This window comes from Heptranchias perlo, chromosome 8 (assembly GCF_035084215.1).
Source record: "Heptranchias perlo isolate sHepPer1 chromosome 8, sHepPer1.hap1, whole genome shotgun sequence".
Lineage (NCBI taxonomy): Eukaryota > Metazoa > Chordata > Chondrichthyes > Hexanchiformes > Hexanchidae > Heptranchias > Heptranchias perlo.
Window position 1 is genome coordinate 48121979 of NC_090332.1, and position 17396 is coordinate 48139374.

At 42.7% G+C, this 17396-nt stretch overlaps 1 protein-coding gene across 2 annotated transcripts in view; it reads left to right on the plus strand.

Annotated features, from left to right (window-relative positions):
• The window catches only part of si:zfos-1056e6.1 (uncharacterized protein LOC107988029 homolog), a 148448-nt gene that overhangs the window by 19666 nt on the left and 111386 nt on the right, over positions 1-17396 (plus strand). For both annotated transcript variants that reach the window (XM_067988345.1, XM_067988346.1), the window contains exon 2: positions 3905-3972. In XM_067988345.1, the coding sequence (XP_067844446.1) occupies positions 3905-3972 (68 nt within the window). The remainder of the gene's footprint in view (positions 1-3904; positions 3973-17396) is intronic.

Sequence of the window (17396 nt, forward strand, 5' to 3'; positions counted from 1 at the left end):
ACCATTACCGACAAGCTAGGGGATCAACCATGGTTCAATCTGGAGTGTAGAAGAGCATGCCAGGAGCAGCACCAGGTGAACCTAAAAATGAGGTGCCAACCTGGTGAAGCTACAACTCAGAACTACATGCATGCTAAACAGCGGAAGCAACATGCTATAGACAGAGCTAAGCGATTCCACAACCAACGGATCAGATCAAAGCTCTGCAGTCCTGTCACATCCAGTCGTGAATGGTGGTGGACAATTAAACAACTAACAGGAGGAGGAGGCTCTGTAAACGTCCCCATCCTCAATGATGGTGGAGTTCAGCACGTGACTGCAAAAGACAAGGCTTAAGTGTTTGCAACCATCTTCAGCCAGAAGTGCTGAGTGGATGATCCATCTTGGCCTCCTCCCGATATCCCCACCATCACAGAAGCCAGTCTTCAGCCAATTCGATTCACTCCACGTGATATGAAGAAACGGCTGGATACAGCAAAGGCTGTGGGCCCCGACAACATCCCAGCTGTAGTGCTGAAGACTTGTGCTCCAGAACTAGCTGCGCCTCTAGCCAAGCTGTTCCAGTACAGCTACAATACTGGCATCCACCCGACAATGTGGAAAATTGCCCACGTATGTCCTGTCCACAAAAAGCAGGACAAATCCAATCCGGCCAGTTACCGCCCCATCAGTCTACTCTCAATCATCAGCAAAGTGATGGAAGGTGTCGTCGACAGTGCTTTCAAGTGGCACTTACTCACCAATAACCTGCTCACCGATGCTCAGTTTGGGTTCTGCCAGGACCACTTGGCTCCAGACCTCATTACAGCCTTGGTCCAAACATGGACAAAAGAGCTGAATTTCAGAGGTGAGGTGAGAGTGACTGCCCTTGACATCAAGGCATCATTTGACCGAGTGTGGCACCAGGGAGCCCTAGTAAAATTGAAGTCAATGGGAATCAGGGGGAAAACTCTCCAGTGTCTGGAGTCATACCTAGCACAAAGGAAGATGGTAGTGGTTGTTGAGGCCAATCATCTCAGCCCCAGGACATTGCTGCAGGAGTTCTTCAGGGCAGTGTCCTAGGCCCAACCATCTTCAGCTGCTTCATCAATGACCTTCCCTCCATCATAAGGTCAGAAATGGGGATGTTCGCTGATGATTGCACTGTGTTCAGTTCCATTCGCAACCCCTCAAATAGTGAAGCAGTCCGTGCCCGCATGCATCAAGACCTGGACAACATCCAGGCTTGGGCTGATAAATGGCAAGTAACATTTGCGCTAGACAAGTGCCAGGCAATGACCATCTCCAACAAGAGAGAGTCTAACCACCTCCCCTTGACATTCAATGGCATTACCATTGCCGAATCCCCCACCGTCAACATCCTGGAGGTCACCATTGACCAGAAACTTAACTGGACCAGCCATTTAAATACTGTGTCTGCAAGAACAGGTCAGAGGCTGGGTATTCTGTGGTGAGTGACTCACCTCCTGACTCCCCAAATCCTTTCCACCATCTACAAGGCACAAGTCAGGAGTGTGATGGAATACTCTCCACTTGCCTTGATGAGTGCAGCTCCAACAACACTCAAGAGGTTCGACACCATCCAGGACAAAGCAGCCCGCTTGATTGGCACCACATCCACCACCCCAAACATTCACTCCCTTCACCACCGGTGCACCATGGTTGCAGTGTCTACCATCCACAGGATGCACTGCAGCAACTCGCCAAGGCTTCTTCGACAGCATCTCCCAAACCCGCGACTTAAAAGGACAAGAGCAGCAGGTACATGGGAACAACACCACATGCACGTTCCCCTCCAAGTCACACACCATCCCGACTTGGAAATATATCGCCGTTCCTTCATCGTCGCTGGGTCAAAATCCTGGAACTCCCTTCCTAACAGCACTGTGGGAGAAACGTCACCATACGGACTGCAGCGGTTCAAGAAGGCGGCTCACCACCACCTTCTCAAGGGCAATTAGGGATGGGAAATAAATGCTGGCCTCGCCAGCGACTCCCATGAACGAATAAAAAAAAATCTGTTTGTGGTTTTTGTTTCTGCGGTGAACTGAGGGAGGAACCAATATTATTGTCAGAAAGAGGACGAGGTGATGGTCAGTGATAGAGAAAAGGTGAGGAACGTGGGTCTGATGGTGAATTTGGAGCTGTAATTAAGGTTACTGGTATCGCACATGAATAATCTGATTATGTTGAGCCCTGGCAGAAAGGGACTCTACGTTTTAGCCTCCCTTCCTCTTCCTCCACTTCTGCTTGCACTTCCTCCTCCTCCTCTTGCTCATGCTCCTCAGCTTCTCGCCTGATAGGTGGTGGCAAAGGCTGTTCCCTTGGCCAGGTGTGCAGCATGCAGCATATTACCACAAATCTCGATACCCACTCAGCTGAATACTGCAGGGCCCCTTCAGTGCGGTCCAGGCAGCGGAAGTGTTGCTTGAGGATGCCTATGGTGTGCGTTATAATGTTCCTTGTGGCAGCATGGCTCTCATTGTAGGCCTGCTGTGTATGTGTGCATGGGTTCCTGACCGGAGTCATGAGCCATGTAATGAGGGGATAACCCTTGTTGCCCAGTAGCCAGCCTTTGACTTGCCATTCTGTTTGAAATATAGGTGGAACAGCAGACTGCCGCAGAATGAAAGAGACATGCACCATGGGAAAGCCTGCAATCCGAGCAAAACCTCATGCTCGCTCCTCCTGCTTCTCTCTGGCAAGCGGGAATGAGATGAATGTGTTTCTCATCGCTGTGCACTGCAAACTGTGAGATGTTGCTTATATCTCCAGCAGCAGCCTGAAAGGAGCCAGAGGCATAAAAATTTAGAGCCATGGTCACCTTGACAGCCAGAGGCAATGCTGTCCTTGCCCTGCTTTGAGGCCGCAGTTGTGGCTGCGGCAGTTGACAGGTTTCACTCACGACCTCTTTTGTGAACCGAAGACGTGTCATTGCACTGGCTGTCGCTGAAGTTGAGGTAACAGAATTACCCCCTGAAGACCCTCAGCAGATATGGCCTCCTGCTGAGAGCCCTGCTCCGCCTCCTCCTCCCTCTTCTAGCAGCTTGTCCTGCTCTGCGTGGCCTCTCTTCTTTCTCCTAGTCATGTTCAATTCCCAGAGGAGGCATTACCAAGCCATCCATGTCTGGAAGCAACTTCTTTCAGCACAGTATTTTAAGTGACAAAAAAAGCACTGCCAGACCAGTAAGACCACTCCCTGCAGAGTACTAAAACTTTAGCCAAGTATAGGAAATCTCCAAAAATGTGTACAATTGCACAAGCAGCCAGAAGAATTAATCCAGCAACTATTTTGTGAGTACTTCATGATCCCTTTAAATAGCGCTGGTGGGGGGAGCGGGGGGGTCCTTCATGCTGTTGAACGTTGTGGTCAGCTGTGCGAGGTTAAGACTGGTTGGCTGGAGTGTGGAGTTGCAAAATGGGAGCAGTGGCTTCAAATCAGCGTTGCACACCTAAAAAACGGGCACTACACGGCCCAATTTAACCCCCAACTTACCATTAGTCCACCCACTGGCTCTAGAAATGTCAAGGGATCAATGTTTTCAATGTAGAGAAAGTCATTTTATTTCGAGAACATTTGATTGAGTGTATTGCTCTGAAGTCAGATTGGCAACGATTTAGTGGATTGTTGTAATTTGCAGCAGGTTTACATTCAATGTGATTTGTATCACCGAAACTGTGTAAGAGCGCCAGTAGTGGATAGGCACTAATTACCCATTTCATACACCTGAAATGGGTAATTCATGCCTAGCCACTACTGTAAATTGAATGTTTACATTCATGTATCATACATTTGGAATGACATATTTAAAAAATAAAAGTACATTTCCAAAAATTCATATATGTCAAGTTTAGTTATGAACTGAGTTGCTATAAATCAACATCTGTGCTTACATTTTTTCAGATGATGAAGTTACTATTGTCAAAGATGTCTGTATTTTACGAGGACTGGATACAGCTGCTGCTAAACAGGTACTTTAGGAACATTTGCTTAAGGTTTTAAGGTTTTGAGTAATTTTGCAACTATTAAAGAGTTTTCTACAGTTGTGTTACTTGATTATTTTGGTAATCCTATATTTTGTGAATATATGGGTCCATTTTACCCCTCTTAAGATATATGTTTTGATCAAATATGCATTGCAGCAGGTTGGTGCATTATTATACTGAGATGCAAGGATCCTCTTTCGTGAGTCTCCTCATAGTGAGCTCTTGATCTCAGTTTGGGGAAGGTGTGGCACTTCCCCAGATGAGTGAAAAATTAGAAGGTGGGCAAGCTTGATGCTGCTTTTATATAGATCCCATTTCAAGAGCAGAGACTTGGAAGCTTACCCTTTTGCTTACCCTTTTGGTCAGGGAATTGTTTGTAGCTGGGATTAAAAGACAAACAACACAGAATTATAGGTGGCTAAGTTGTTTAAAAGCACATTAAATATGTGGTCCTTCCCACAAGCCACCTGTTGAGTCTCCAGGGACCTAATTAGAATATATGTAGACGATGCATCTCCCTCATCATGGTGCGAGACACATTAGAAAAATGTGGCTTTCTTCCATCAAGACGAGGTGGACTCTCTCTGCTCAATCTTATCCCGGTGGATTTGGAAGTCCCTCTCACAAAAATTCAGTGCTCTTCTACTGTTCCTCTTTGTATTGCCCATGTGCCCAGCACTCTTTGCTACTGAAAGCACCAGGTTGCTGTAAGTTGGTCTCTGGGACAGCAGCTACCCTGAAACAGGATTCACCTCAAGTTTCTAAGGCTCCAGGGGAACCACTCCAGCCACCCATGGCTCACCTAATTTCCCTCAGGGAGCACTTCACAGGCGTAGTTGGAACTAGAGTAAGTAGGTTAGTTGGCACAAAGGATAGTCACCATGTTAGGAAGTAGTTGCAGAGAGGGAGAATTGATTTTGTTGGTACTTCTTGGTTAATTTTATTGTTTAAAGACAGTTTGATCACAGAATTGTGAGTTCATTTCTGTATCTGCTTTCAACTTTTGAGAGTTTGATGATGGCAGGGGAAATAGAAACTTCTGTTTTATGTAGGACTTTGGCAGAAGTCTTGGAAAGCGAGGGACTTTGTGAGACTGTATGTTCAGTTGAGGCAGGGGGCAGGGAGAGGGAGAATGGACATGTGTGTCATGACTTTATTTGGTGAGTCAACCTTTATTTACTGAAAGTTCTGGGCTATCAGTTGTGCTCTCCTTGCTCTAGCGACTGGCTCACCTGATCCACTTTCTCTCCTTCTTGTGCTTTCTCTGCATGCTGTGGAGATACCTAAGTAAGACCTTTTTGCTCCATAGACCTTGGTGAGTCCATTGGGTAGGGAAGAGTTACTTTTGGTAACCTAGCTTCTTCCATGTCTTCATCCTTCTCCTCTTTCTAACACCACATTAAAAGCATTCCCATTGAGAAATGCATGTTTGGCATGCAAAGCAGTACCTTGAGTAGAGCAGAGTAAAAGCAGCAGCAAAAGTCCTAACTGAACCCCAGAGTACTAAAAAGATTGCTATGCAGCCAAAGAAACACCAACCTTCAGTAGCAGTGCACAAAATGCCCCCCTCAATGTGGTATCGAAAGGGACAGATGGTTTAGCCAAACCTCCTTGACCTAATTGAAACATAGCAGAACAGATTTATGGCAGGCCTTCGGTGGATTTGAGGCAATAGCCTTTGAGAATGCATTCTCCTCTATTTACCGCCAATTGAGAAGCTAAGTAGCACCATGTACACAGCCCTATTGCATTTTCCACCACTCCACTAAGAAAAAAGCCCATGAACATTGCCATCTTGCACAAACCCCCTCCTCCCCCCCAGGCAGACAAATCAGGACAACATTGGCATCCCCCACAGTGAACGAACAAGCAGCATCATGAATATTACTTTCCTGAATTAACCCCACACCCACATTGGACTTCTTTACTCCCTCTCCACACCCAGTGAGTGGACAAATGAGGACCCTGGACATTGGAGGAAGCCTCAGAACCCCCTCACTCCATTGAGCATCATTTTGGCCATTGCCTCAACCCTCCTCCAGCTGAGCAGTTTTTTGTCCTCTCCTCTCTCTCTTAAATCCCCCTCTCCTTCTTCCTTCCCCCTTTGCCTCTCCTCTCCCCTCCTCTCCTCTCTCCTCAAACCTCCTTCCTCTCCATCTCCCTCTTTTCCCCTTCCTCTTCCCCCCCTCCCATCCCCTCTGGCCCAGTGTAACGCCTCCCTCCCCCCCATCAATTGCGAAGGAAATGGACCCTAGCCTACTACACCCCTGTCACTGAGAAGAAAGTCGGCCCTGGCCCAGTATCATTCATTCCCTCCCCGTCCCCCATTCTCCCCTCTCCTCTACCCCATTTTCCTCTGCCTTTTCCCAGCCTCCTTCCCATCCATTACCCTTTCTTGTCCCATGCCCCTGTTCCCTGTCTCCCCTCTCTGCTGCACTTTGAAGGGTAGCCCATTTCACCTGCCTCTCACTGAGAAGAAAATCAGCCCTGGCTCTAGCCTCCCAACTCTTTTTATCATTGCCTCCTCTCCTCCACCCCTCCTCCTCCCCTGTCACCCTCCTCTTTCATCGTCTCCCACTCTCCATCCCTCTCCCTTTCTACCTGTCCAAACATCCCCTCCCCCTTCCTTCTCCATCTCTATCCGTCATCCCTTCCCAGCCTTTCCCCCTTCCCTGATACCCTAACCATTTGGGTTCAGTTATCCCCCTGCCTTCTAACTCTGCATCAACCTGAATACTGCATTTGATCTTGACTCCTTGTGTGCAAAGTCACAGGAGATTGACTAATGTATGTATAAAAGGAAGACACTCATTTACTGTTTTCAGTGAATATTCATGGCATTTGATTCCCAAAGGTCCAGCAAAAATTCGAGAATACCATTTAATAAAAGTGGAATTTAACTTATTCAGCCACTGTAAATCGGTGGCCCTGAAGTTGCCCTCTTATAAAATAGTGTATTCCCTGACTCACCATGACCAATGGCACGGAAGATCTGCTAATATTAATAATGACAATGGGCCCTAGGATAAATACACCAAGCCTCAGCAACTAATAGTAAACCCTTAACTGCAATCATTAATAAAGCCAACTTGTTGATAACATTTTGAATCTCTTCAGTGTCTAAACATTAGGATGGTGAAACTTGTATTAAAAAATAGGCTCCATGATATTAAGTAAAGCTATCGAGTCAATGGTACCAGATGAAGTATCAGACAACACCATTAACTTTAATCTGGTTTGAATTGCTGCCAAAAACAGATAAAATTGCTGACTTCCCACATTAAACCTTTATCTAGTGATGTGATTGCTGTCTACAATCACAATAGAGATTAGCAGTGGATCAAAAAGAACCGATAAGATCCCAATGCCCTCCTTAATACATCAATTAAAATAACATCCACAAGGTGTCATTATAAACAGATATACAGTTTAAGTGAACAGTTTTCAGGCTGTGAATAACTTTTTTGCTTTTAATTGTTTTGCTCTTGGTTTTTTTTCTGTGTGTGCAAATTGGGATCAAGGGAGAAAAGGGAGGAGGTCCTGCTAAAGGAATATCAGAAGTTAGGAACAAAGTTAAAAAACAGGACCTCACGGGTGGGAATCTCAGGACTACTACCTGTGCTAATTGCAAAGGGATAAATAGATCAGGAAGGTGAATGCGTGGCTGAAAGAGTGGTGTGGGAAGGAGAGGTTCCATTTCATGGGACACTGGCACCATTACTGGGACAGGAAGGAGCTGCACCATTGGGACAGGCCCCACCTAAACTGGAATGGGCTCAGTGTCCTAGTGGAAAGGATAAATAGGGCTGTGGGTATAGTTTTAAACTAGAAAGAGCGGGGGACGGATCTGGTGAAAATAACATAAGTCTGAAGATAATAGAAATAGGAGATGAGAGTAAAGGTCAGATCAAGGTAAGGAACAAGGGTAACGTAAACAGTCAGAGAACAAATACAGTTATAGAATATAAGTACAAAATGACTGTTAAAAGTAAAGTGAGGGAAACAATTATTAAAAACAAATTAAATTGCCTTTGCAGCAATGTGCACAGCATCCAAAACTAAATGGGGGAACTGGAGGCAATAATTCGTAGTGAAGAGCCGGATGTAGTAGGGATAACCGAAACATGGAGAACGGGATTGGCAGTTAAATGTTGCAGGATATAATGTATTTCGAAAGGATAGGGAAGGAAGAAGTGGGGGGAAGGGGGTGGTGGTGTAGCTGTACTAATTAGAGATTACATAATGACAATAGAAAAAAGGACATAAGAAGACAGAATCCATATGGATTGAGACAAAGGATAAGAAGGGATCGATCACGGTAATAAATATATTCTACAGACCACCTAATAGTGGAAGGGAAATGGGAAATGAACCAGAGCAGATAAGAGAAATAAGCGTAGGGGAGCATCTAGGCAATAGCGATTATAATATAATAAGGTTTACAATAATGATTGAGAAAGACATAAGTAAGACAAAGATCAAAGCAATAGATTGGCAAAAAAGCTAATTTTGAGGAGATGAGAATGGAACTAGGGAAGGTAAACTGTAAAATAATTTTGACAGACAAAGAGAAAGAAGAGCAGTGGGAAATATTTTAAAAGGGTGAACAATAGAGCTCAGGAGAAATACATTCCTCTTAAAAAACAAGAATGAACTAGCCAGTAACGAAACACCATGGGTCAATAAAGAGATAAGGGTAAAATTGAAACTTAAGTAAAAGGCAAACTCTAAGTACATAGACAATAAAGGAGAGGATGACAAAAGGGAATATGCAGAGGTTAGGAAAGATGTCAAAAAACAATTAGGAAAGCAAAGAGGAACTATGAAATTAAATTATAAAGGAATACAAAAAAAAGTGAAGTATTCTACAGACACATAAATAACAAAAGAAAAATCTGGCTAGGGATAGGGCCACTTAGGGATACACAAGATAGACTCACAGGTAATGATAGCGAAATGGCAGAAATATTGAATAGTTATTTTGCTTCAGTATTTACTAGGTGGGCATGATATTCGAAGATGAGATCAAAAAAGATATAAAGACATTTAAGATAGAAAGGGGGGAGATAATTCATAAACTAATTAAACTTAGAGAGGATAAAACCCCTGATCTGGATGGATTGTATCCGCGCATATTAAAAGAAGTCAGGGACGAGATAGCAGGGGCACTTTTAAATATATATAAAAGTTCATTAGAAAAGGGAGTAGTGCCAGAGGACTGGGGAACTGCTAATGTTATTCCTGTATTTAAAAAGGGACAAAGAACAAGTCCAGGAAACTATAGACCAGTTCACTTAATGTTAGTGGTAGAAAAGATAATGGAATCTTTACTTAAAGATGTAACAGAAAAACATCTAGAAATCGAAAATATAATAAAGAATAGACAGCACGGATTTCAGAATGGAAAGTCATGCTTGACCAATCTTGCTGAATTCTTTGAAGAATTAACAGGAAGAGTAGACAAGGGTAATGCCATAGATGGAACATATTTGGATTTTCAAAAGGTCTTCGATAAGGTACTGCATTGTAGACTCATGACTAAGTTCAGAGCATGTCGAGTCAGGCGACAGGTAGCAGAATGAATAGCAAGCTAGCTATAAAACAGAAAACAGAGAGTAGGGGTTAAGGGCAGCTACTTAGATTGGCAAAAGATAGGAAGTGGCGTTCCACAGGGATTGTTGCTGGGACCACTGTTCTTCACAATTTACACTAACGATTTGGACTCGAGAATTAGAAGTACAATTTCAAAATTTGAGGATGACACAAAATTGTTGGTGTGGGGGGGGCGGTTGTTGTGGTTAATATAGAGTAAGAATAAGTCAAAATGCAAGGGAACATTAATTAATTTGCAGAATGGGTGTGTAATTGGCAAATAAAATTTCAACATAGATAATTGTGAGGTGGTGCATTTTGGTTGGAAGATTAAGGAGGCCACATTTTGCTTGGATAATAAGAATCTAAATGGGATAGAGGAGCAAAGGGATCTTGGGGTACAGATACATAAATCGCTGAATGTAGCGACGCAGGTTAATAAGGCCATAAAAAAGGCAAACCAAGTCCTGTGATTCATTTCTAGAGGGATAGAATTGAAAAACAGAGAAGTTATGTTAAACTTGTATAGAACCTTGGTTAGACCACACTTGGAGTACTGTGCACAGTTCTGGTCTCCATATGATAGAAAGGTATAAAGGCATTGGAGAAGGTGCAAAAAAGATTCACAAGGATGATACCAGAACTGAAAGGATATACTTATCAGGAAAGATTAAACAGGCTGGGGCTCTTTCCTCTAGAAAAGAGAAGGCTGAAGGGTGACCTGATAGAGGCCTTTAAGATAATGAAAGGGTTTGATAGGGTAGACGTAGAGAAAATGTTTCCACTTGTGGGGAAATCCAAAACTAGATAGTCACTAATAAATCCAATCAGGAATTCAGGAGTAACTTCTTTACCCAAAGAGTGGTAAGAATGTGGAACATGCTACCACAGGGAGTTGTTGAGGTAAATAACATCGATGCATTTAAGGGGAAGCTAGATAAGCACACGAGGGAGAAAGGAATCGAAGGGAATGCCAATAGTGTTAGATGAAGTAGGGAAGGAGGAGGCTCGTGTGGAGCATAAACGCCGGTATTGACCTGTTGGGCCGAATGACTGTAGACTCGATGTAAGTTCTCGTTTGATTTTATAATGGGTGAATACATTGGGCCAGAAATTGCTTGCAGTGGCGAACCAACAATGCTCGCCACTCCATAGATTTATACTAATCCACTAATTTACCGCAGTCTTTACTGGGTGCACTTCCTCTAATAGGAAGTGGAGAAGAGCCCAGTGTTAGCTCCAGCAAAGCTAGGATCCATGGGAGAAGCGGGAGGATCACTCTCACCCCTCGACCAATCAGATTACTGCATTTTTGACACGCTGCGAAGACTCTCTGCAGACGTGGAACGTTAAATCCAGGAAGTGAAAAGGTAGAAAATTAAAATCAATGTAAAAACAGTTATAGACTGCAAAAAAAAGGGTAAGAAATAATTGAATTAAATAAAAGAAGCAGAAGGGAAAAGTAAAGGAGAATTTAAAAAAAAAAATTAAATTAATTTTTAAAAATTTTAATTTTTTTTTAATGACCAAAAACTATTAAAATAAAGAGTAATAAGATTCCACACTTTTAAAAGTTAATTTTCAGTTGTTTGGCAGTCATCAAGACTTACCGCACTATTAAAATTTAGTTTAGACCTGGTATTTATAAGCATACCAGTTTGGTGGCGATATTAGTTACTTTCCAGCTGGGCAGATGACCAAGTTGGCGCTGGTCCATTGTTTCCACTGATTTCAGCTTGTGATAGCCCTTTAATTCGAAGCTGTCATATCGTCAGCGAACCAGGAGGATTTCACATGTGCGAACGCTGAAATTGCTCCTTGATTTCTCCACTAACAATGCTGAGCGCTGTTGAGCTCACAGTTCTTTTTAAAGCAATTTTTGGGCCAATGTAAAATCAGCAGACCTGAAAATAGCCAAGAGTGAGGAGAACCAGGCAAGCTAAAATTCAGGCAGTCTTCTAATGTAATCGGGCGAGCAAAACAAGTGCTTTTTACGGTGTTAAAGTTTGGTTGGTGTGGCAAATAAAATTATCGTATAAAATGCTGATGCAGGAAATTGATCTAGCAGTTATTTGTGAATAAAGCAATAAAACTGTTAGTCAGTGCTTTGTTACGGTAAGAAAAAAGGGAAACAAGGAACTGGGTTGTGTTATCAGAGGGATAGAGTATAGATCAAAATAGTTTTTGTATTGTTGCTGTATTAGCCATTGGTCAGACACCATCTTGAGTTACTGACTACGCTTCTGGTGTGCTAATCATAAGAATTGCGGCCTCTGAAATTGGAATGCGCTGATAATCTGTGTGGGACTTGAGTTTGACCAGCTCTCTGTAACAAGCAGACAATATTGTAATTGCAAATCTGAAAAAAAACATTTTAAATCGTGCCTTTTTTTCAATAGTAATTTTTTAAAATGTATATTCGATAGTAATGTTTTTAATCACAAGAATATTTGAATAGTATTATACCAATGGATCTAGTGTGCTCATTGTAAGTGAAAGAATGTACTGTTCTATAAAGACAGGTGCACTCACAGGCCTCTCTTTTTTATTATTGCAGTAATATGAACTTCTCTTGTGGATTGTATTAGTAGTATAATATAATAGAACCCCTGGGTTCCCTCAGAGTTCATCGTATTCTGTGCTTTGCATTAATCCCCAGGCCCCTTATTTTTCTTTGTTGACAACAGCTTTTCTTGTTGATCCCAAACAGCAAGCGTTCCAGTTCCTCCATGCTTGCCCAGTTAAGGTACAGTTCCTCCATCTCAGCAGGCCATTTGTCGCATTCCCAGACTCATGGTAGGGAGAAGTAGATGGGCAGCAGTCACAACAGACAAATTCCAGCCCATGAAAGCTAAATACCATGTTACTGCAAAATGTGATGGCGACACTGAGTTTTCCTGTGTAGAGAGAGTTCCTTTTGCGTTTACAGAGGGATTTTTGGGGGGGAACAAGTAAATTGGAAAAAAGAAATGAGAACCTGTCCAAACCAGTGCACATGCCCATTGGCTCCCCTTGATGCCTTCAAATATCCTGTACCTGATTGGTTAAACCTTGTAGTGAGAGGCAGGACCATGATTCTATGAATCCAATAATTTGTCATAGGTTTTAAAAAAATAATTTTATTTAAAGAAAACTTTGAAAATGAATATTAACGTGAAATCGTTTAAAAAAACCTGAAAGATATTAGATGCATGGGGCTGGCAACTCTGTTACAATTTTTATTTGTAGGGTAAGAAGTACAGTCACTGAAAGAAATTCATGAACATTTGGAAAGGCATGAGCCAATCGGGAACAGCATGGATTTGTAAAGGTAGCTCTTGAGGAAATCAAAATGTATAATTAAAAGGATGTAGTGGATGTTGTGTATATGGATTTTCATGTTATTAAAGAGAATATAGCTGTATGAATGGAGGGATAGCTTGGGAATGGAAAGAAAAGAGTTGGAGTGAATGGTGTTATAAACTGAATAGCCAGGTGGTGAAGGACAGAATACTAGAGCCTGGTCATCTCAGCTCCAGGACATTGCTGCAGGAGTTCCTCAGGGCTGTGTCATGGGCCCAACCATCTTCAGCTGCTTCAACAGCTGCTTCATCAATGACCTTCCCTCCATCATAAGGTCAGAAATGGGGATGTTCGCTGATGATTGCACAGTGTTCAGTTCCATTTGCAACCCCTCAGATAATGAAGCAGTCCGTGCCCGCATACAGCAAGACCTGCACAACATCCAGGCTTGGGCTCATAAGTGGCAAGTAACATTCGCGCCAGACAAGTGCCAGGCAATGACTATCTCCAAAAAGAGAGTGCCTAACCACCTCCCCTTGACATTCAACGGCATTACCATCGCCGAATCCCCCACCATCAACATCCTGGGGGTCACCATTGACTAGAAACTTAACTGGACCAGCCATATAAATACTGTGGCTACAAGAGCAGGTCAGAGGCTGGGTATTCTGCGGCGAGTGACTCACCTCCTCACTCCCCAAAGCCTTTCCACCATCTACAAGGCACAAGTCAGGAGTGTGATGGAATACTCTCCACTTGCCTTGATGAGTGCAGCTCCAACAACACTCAAGAAGCTTGACATCATTCAGGACAAAGCAGCCCGCTTGATTGGCACCCCATCCACCACCCTAAGCATTCACTCCCTTCACCACCGGCGCACTGTGACTGCAGTGTGTACCATCCACAGGATGCACTGCAGCAACTCGCCAAGGCTTCTTCGACAGCACCTCCCAAACCCGCAACTTCTGCCACCTAGAAGGACAAGAGCACCAGGCACATGGGAACAACACCACCTGCACGTTCCCCTCCAAGTCACACACAATCCTGACTTGGAAATATATCGCCGTTCCTTCATCGTCGCTGGGTCAAAATCCTGGAACTCCGTTCCTAACAGCACTGTGGGAGAACCTTCACCACACGGACTGCAGCGGTTCAAGAAGGCGGCTCACCACCACCTTCTCAAGGGCAATTAGGGATGGGCAATAAATGCTGGCCTCGCCAGCGATGCCCTCATCCCATGAACGAATAAAAAAAAGTTGCTTCCAAGCCTTTATTCACAGAGATCAACATAACCCAAACCCTAGATAAGCTCTCATATAAATGGATACAAGAGTCCCCAATTGATACGCACCACCTGAATACAATTAACACTAATTAATATAAATCACATGGATATAATTAACAAATGGGTGGTTTTGGATTGGCAGGATGTTTATAGTGGTGTGCCCCAGGGATCTTTGTGTGTATGCAAATTGGCATGAAAGCAATGATGTTAAAGTTTGCTGATAGTACCACATTGGGGGTGTGACATACTGTGAGGAAGAATGCAGGAGATTGTAGGAAGGCAAAGACATGTTAGCAGAATGGTGTATTAGTGGCAGATGCATTTCACAACAAAGAAATTTGTGGGGGAATGAGAACAATGAAAGGAAGAATATCCTAATCCAGGAGTTTACAAACTTTTGTCTTTGTAGGCCAAATAGGTGTGTGATGCAGAGCCTTGGGAGTTACATATAAAATTTAAATCAATGTTGCCATTAATGTTTTGCAAATATGAAGTTGCTGATACTAGTAGATCTTGATCTGATTTAATCATTATTCACCAATGAGGCAACCGCGCTAAAAGACACCATTTTTTAGCTTCCAACCAACAAAATATAAATCGGACAAACCCCCAGTGAATAAGAAACATAAGCCCAAATAGGACTGAGTTACCTGAGTTTTTAGGGCTAGATTGTCGGGTTTCGAGGACTACAGGTTGCACAACCCTGCCTAAATAAGAGTGCTAACATAGTGGAGCAATGGAGAGATCCCAGGATGCAGGTACTTAGATCTTAACCGGTGTGAGTGCGGAAAGAAAAGGCCACAAAAAAGACAAATGAACAGAGTTGCCAGCCCCATGCATCTAATATATATAAGGGCACAGAATATAAAAGCAAGGAAGTGATGTTGAATTCATACAAGATATTGATTTGGCCACTGTTGGAGTATTGCAAGATCTCGACATATTATAAACGGATCTTAGGGCTCTGGAAGAGGTACAGTGAAGATTCACTAGAATGATACCAGGAAAAAGAGGGTATTGGAATGATGAAAGGATTGAAAATTAGAGCTTATTTCACTTTGACAGAAAAGGTTCAGATGGGGAACTAATAGATGTTTTCAAAATTAGAAAAAGATTTGAGAGGGTAAATAATGAAAGTTTGTTACCACTGGTTCGCAAATCAGTAACAAGGGACATACATTCAAGATTATCTTTAAAAGAACAAAGGGGGAAGTTAGAAGATTTTTTTCACACACAATTATTGGAACATGGAAAGCTTTACCACATTGGTTATTGAGTCAGGGACTATAACGTCATTTAAGAACATAAGAAATAGGAGCAGGAGTAGGCCATACGGCCCCTCAAGCCTGCTCAACTATTCAATAAAATCATGGCTGATCTTCTACCTCAACTCTACTTTCTCGCCCTATCCCCATATCCCTTGTTTCCCTTAGTATCCAAAAATCTATCGATCCCAATCTTGAATATACTCAACGACTGAGCATCCACAGCCCTCTGGGGTAGAGAATTCCAAAGATTCACAACCCTCTGAGTGAAGAAATTTTTTCTCATCTCGGTCCTAAATGGCTGACCCCTTATCTTGAGACTATGACCTCTAGTTCTAGACTCTCCAGCCAGGGGAAACAGTCTCTCAGCATCTACTCCGTCAAGCCCTCTAAGAATTTTATACGTTTCAATGAGATCACCTCTCATTCTTCTAAACTCCAGAGAATATAGGCCCTTTCTATTTAATCTCTCCTCATGAGAGAATCCTCTCATCCTAGGAATCAAAGTAGCGAACCTTCGTTGGACCCCCCTCTACGGCAAGTATATCTTTCCTTAGGTGAGGAGACCAGAACTGTACACAGTACTCCAGCCCTACATAATTGCAGCAAGACCTCCTTATTCTTATACTCCAACTCCCTTGCAATAAAGGCTAACATACCATTTGCTTGCTGTACCTGCATGTTAACTTTTTATGATTCATGTACAAGGACACCCAAATCACTCTGAATACCGTTCACCTGAGGAAGGAGGAAGCCTCCGAAAGCTTGTGGAATTTAAAATAAATTTGTTGGACTATAACTTGGTGTTGTAAAATTGTTTACAACTCTGAATACCAACATTTGTTAGTCTCTCACTTTTTAAAAAATATTCTGCATCTCTATTCTTCCTACCAAAGTGGATAATTTCATATTTCCCCACATTACACTCCATGTTCCACCTTCTCGCCCACTCACTTAACCTGTCTATACCTCTTTGCAGCTTCTTTGCATCCTCCTCACAGCTTACTTTCCTATCTAGCTTTGTGTCATCAGCAAACTTGGATACAATACACTCGGTCCCCTCATCTAAGTCATTGATATATTGTAAACATCTGAGGCCCAAGCACTGATCCTTGCGGCACTCCACTAGTTACAATCTGTAAACCTGAAAATCATCCATTTATTCCTACTATCTGTTTTCTGTCCGTTAACCAATCCTCAATCCATGCTAATACATTACCCCCAATGTCATGAGCCCTTATCTTGTGTAACAACCTCTTGTGTGGCACCTTATCGAATGCCTTTTGAAAATCCAAATGTACTACATCTACTGGTTCCCCCTTATCTACCCTGCTAGTTACACCCTCAAAAAATTCTAATGGATTTGTCAAACACGATTTCCCTTTCATAAAACGGAGTTGACTCTGCCTAATCATATTATGATTTTCTAAGTGTCCTGCTACTATGTCCTTAATTGTAGATTCTAGCATTTTCCCTATCACTGATGTCAGGCCAACTGGCCTATAGTTTTCTCTCTCCCTCCTTCCTTGAATATCAGGGTCACATTTGCTATCTTCAAATCTATGGGGATCATTCTAGAATCTAGGGAATGCTGGAAAATCGAAACCAATGTATCCACATTAAATGGGAATTAGATAAGTATTTGAAGAGGAAAAAATATAAAAAGATATGGAGAAAGGGCAGGGAAATGGGATTAGAGTAAATTGATCCAATTGATGGGATGGAATTCAGAATTTGCATTTAGAGTTGCATGGGATAATCAAGAACAGACAGCATAGATTTGTTAAAGGCAAGTTGTGTTTGACAAAATTTGTAGCATTTTTTGAAGTGGCTGATTGTATAAAGAGATTATAGTAGATGTAGTGTGTATGAATCTTCAGGAGTCTTTTGATAAGGTGTCTCACAGGAGACTTGTTAGAAAAATTCAGGCGCATGATGTAAGAGGAAATGTAGCAGCATGGATATAAAGTTGTTTGATGGGCAAG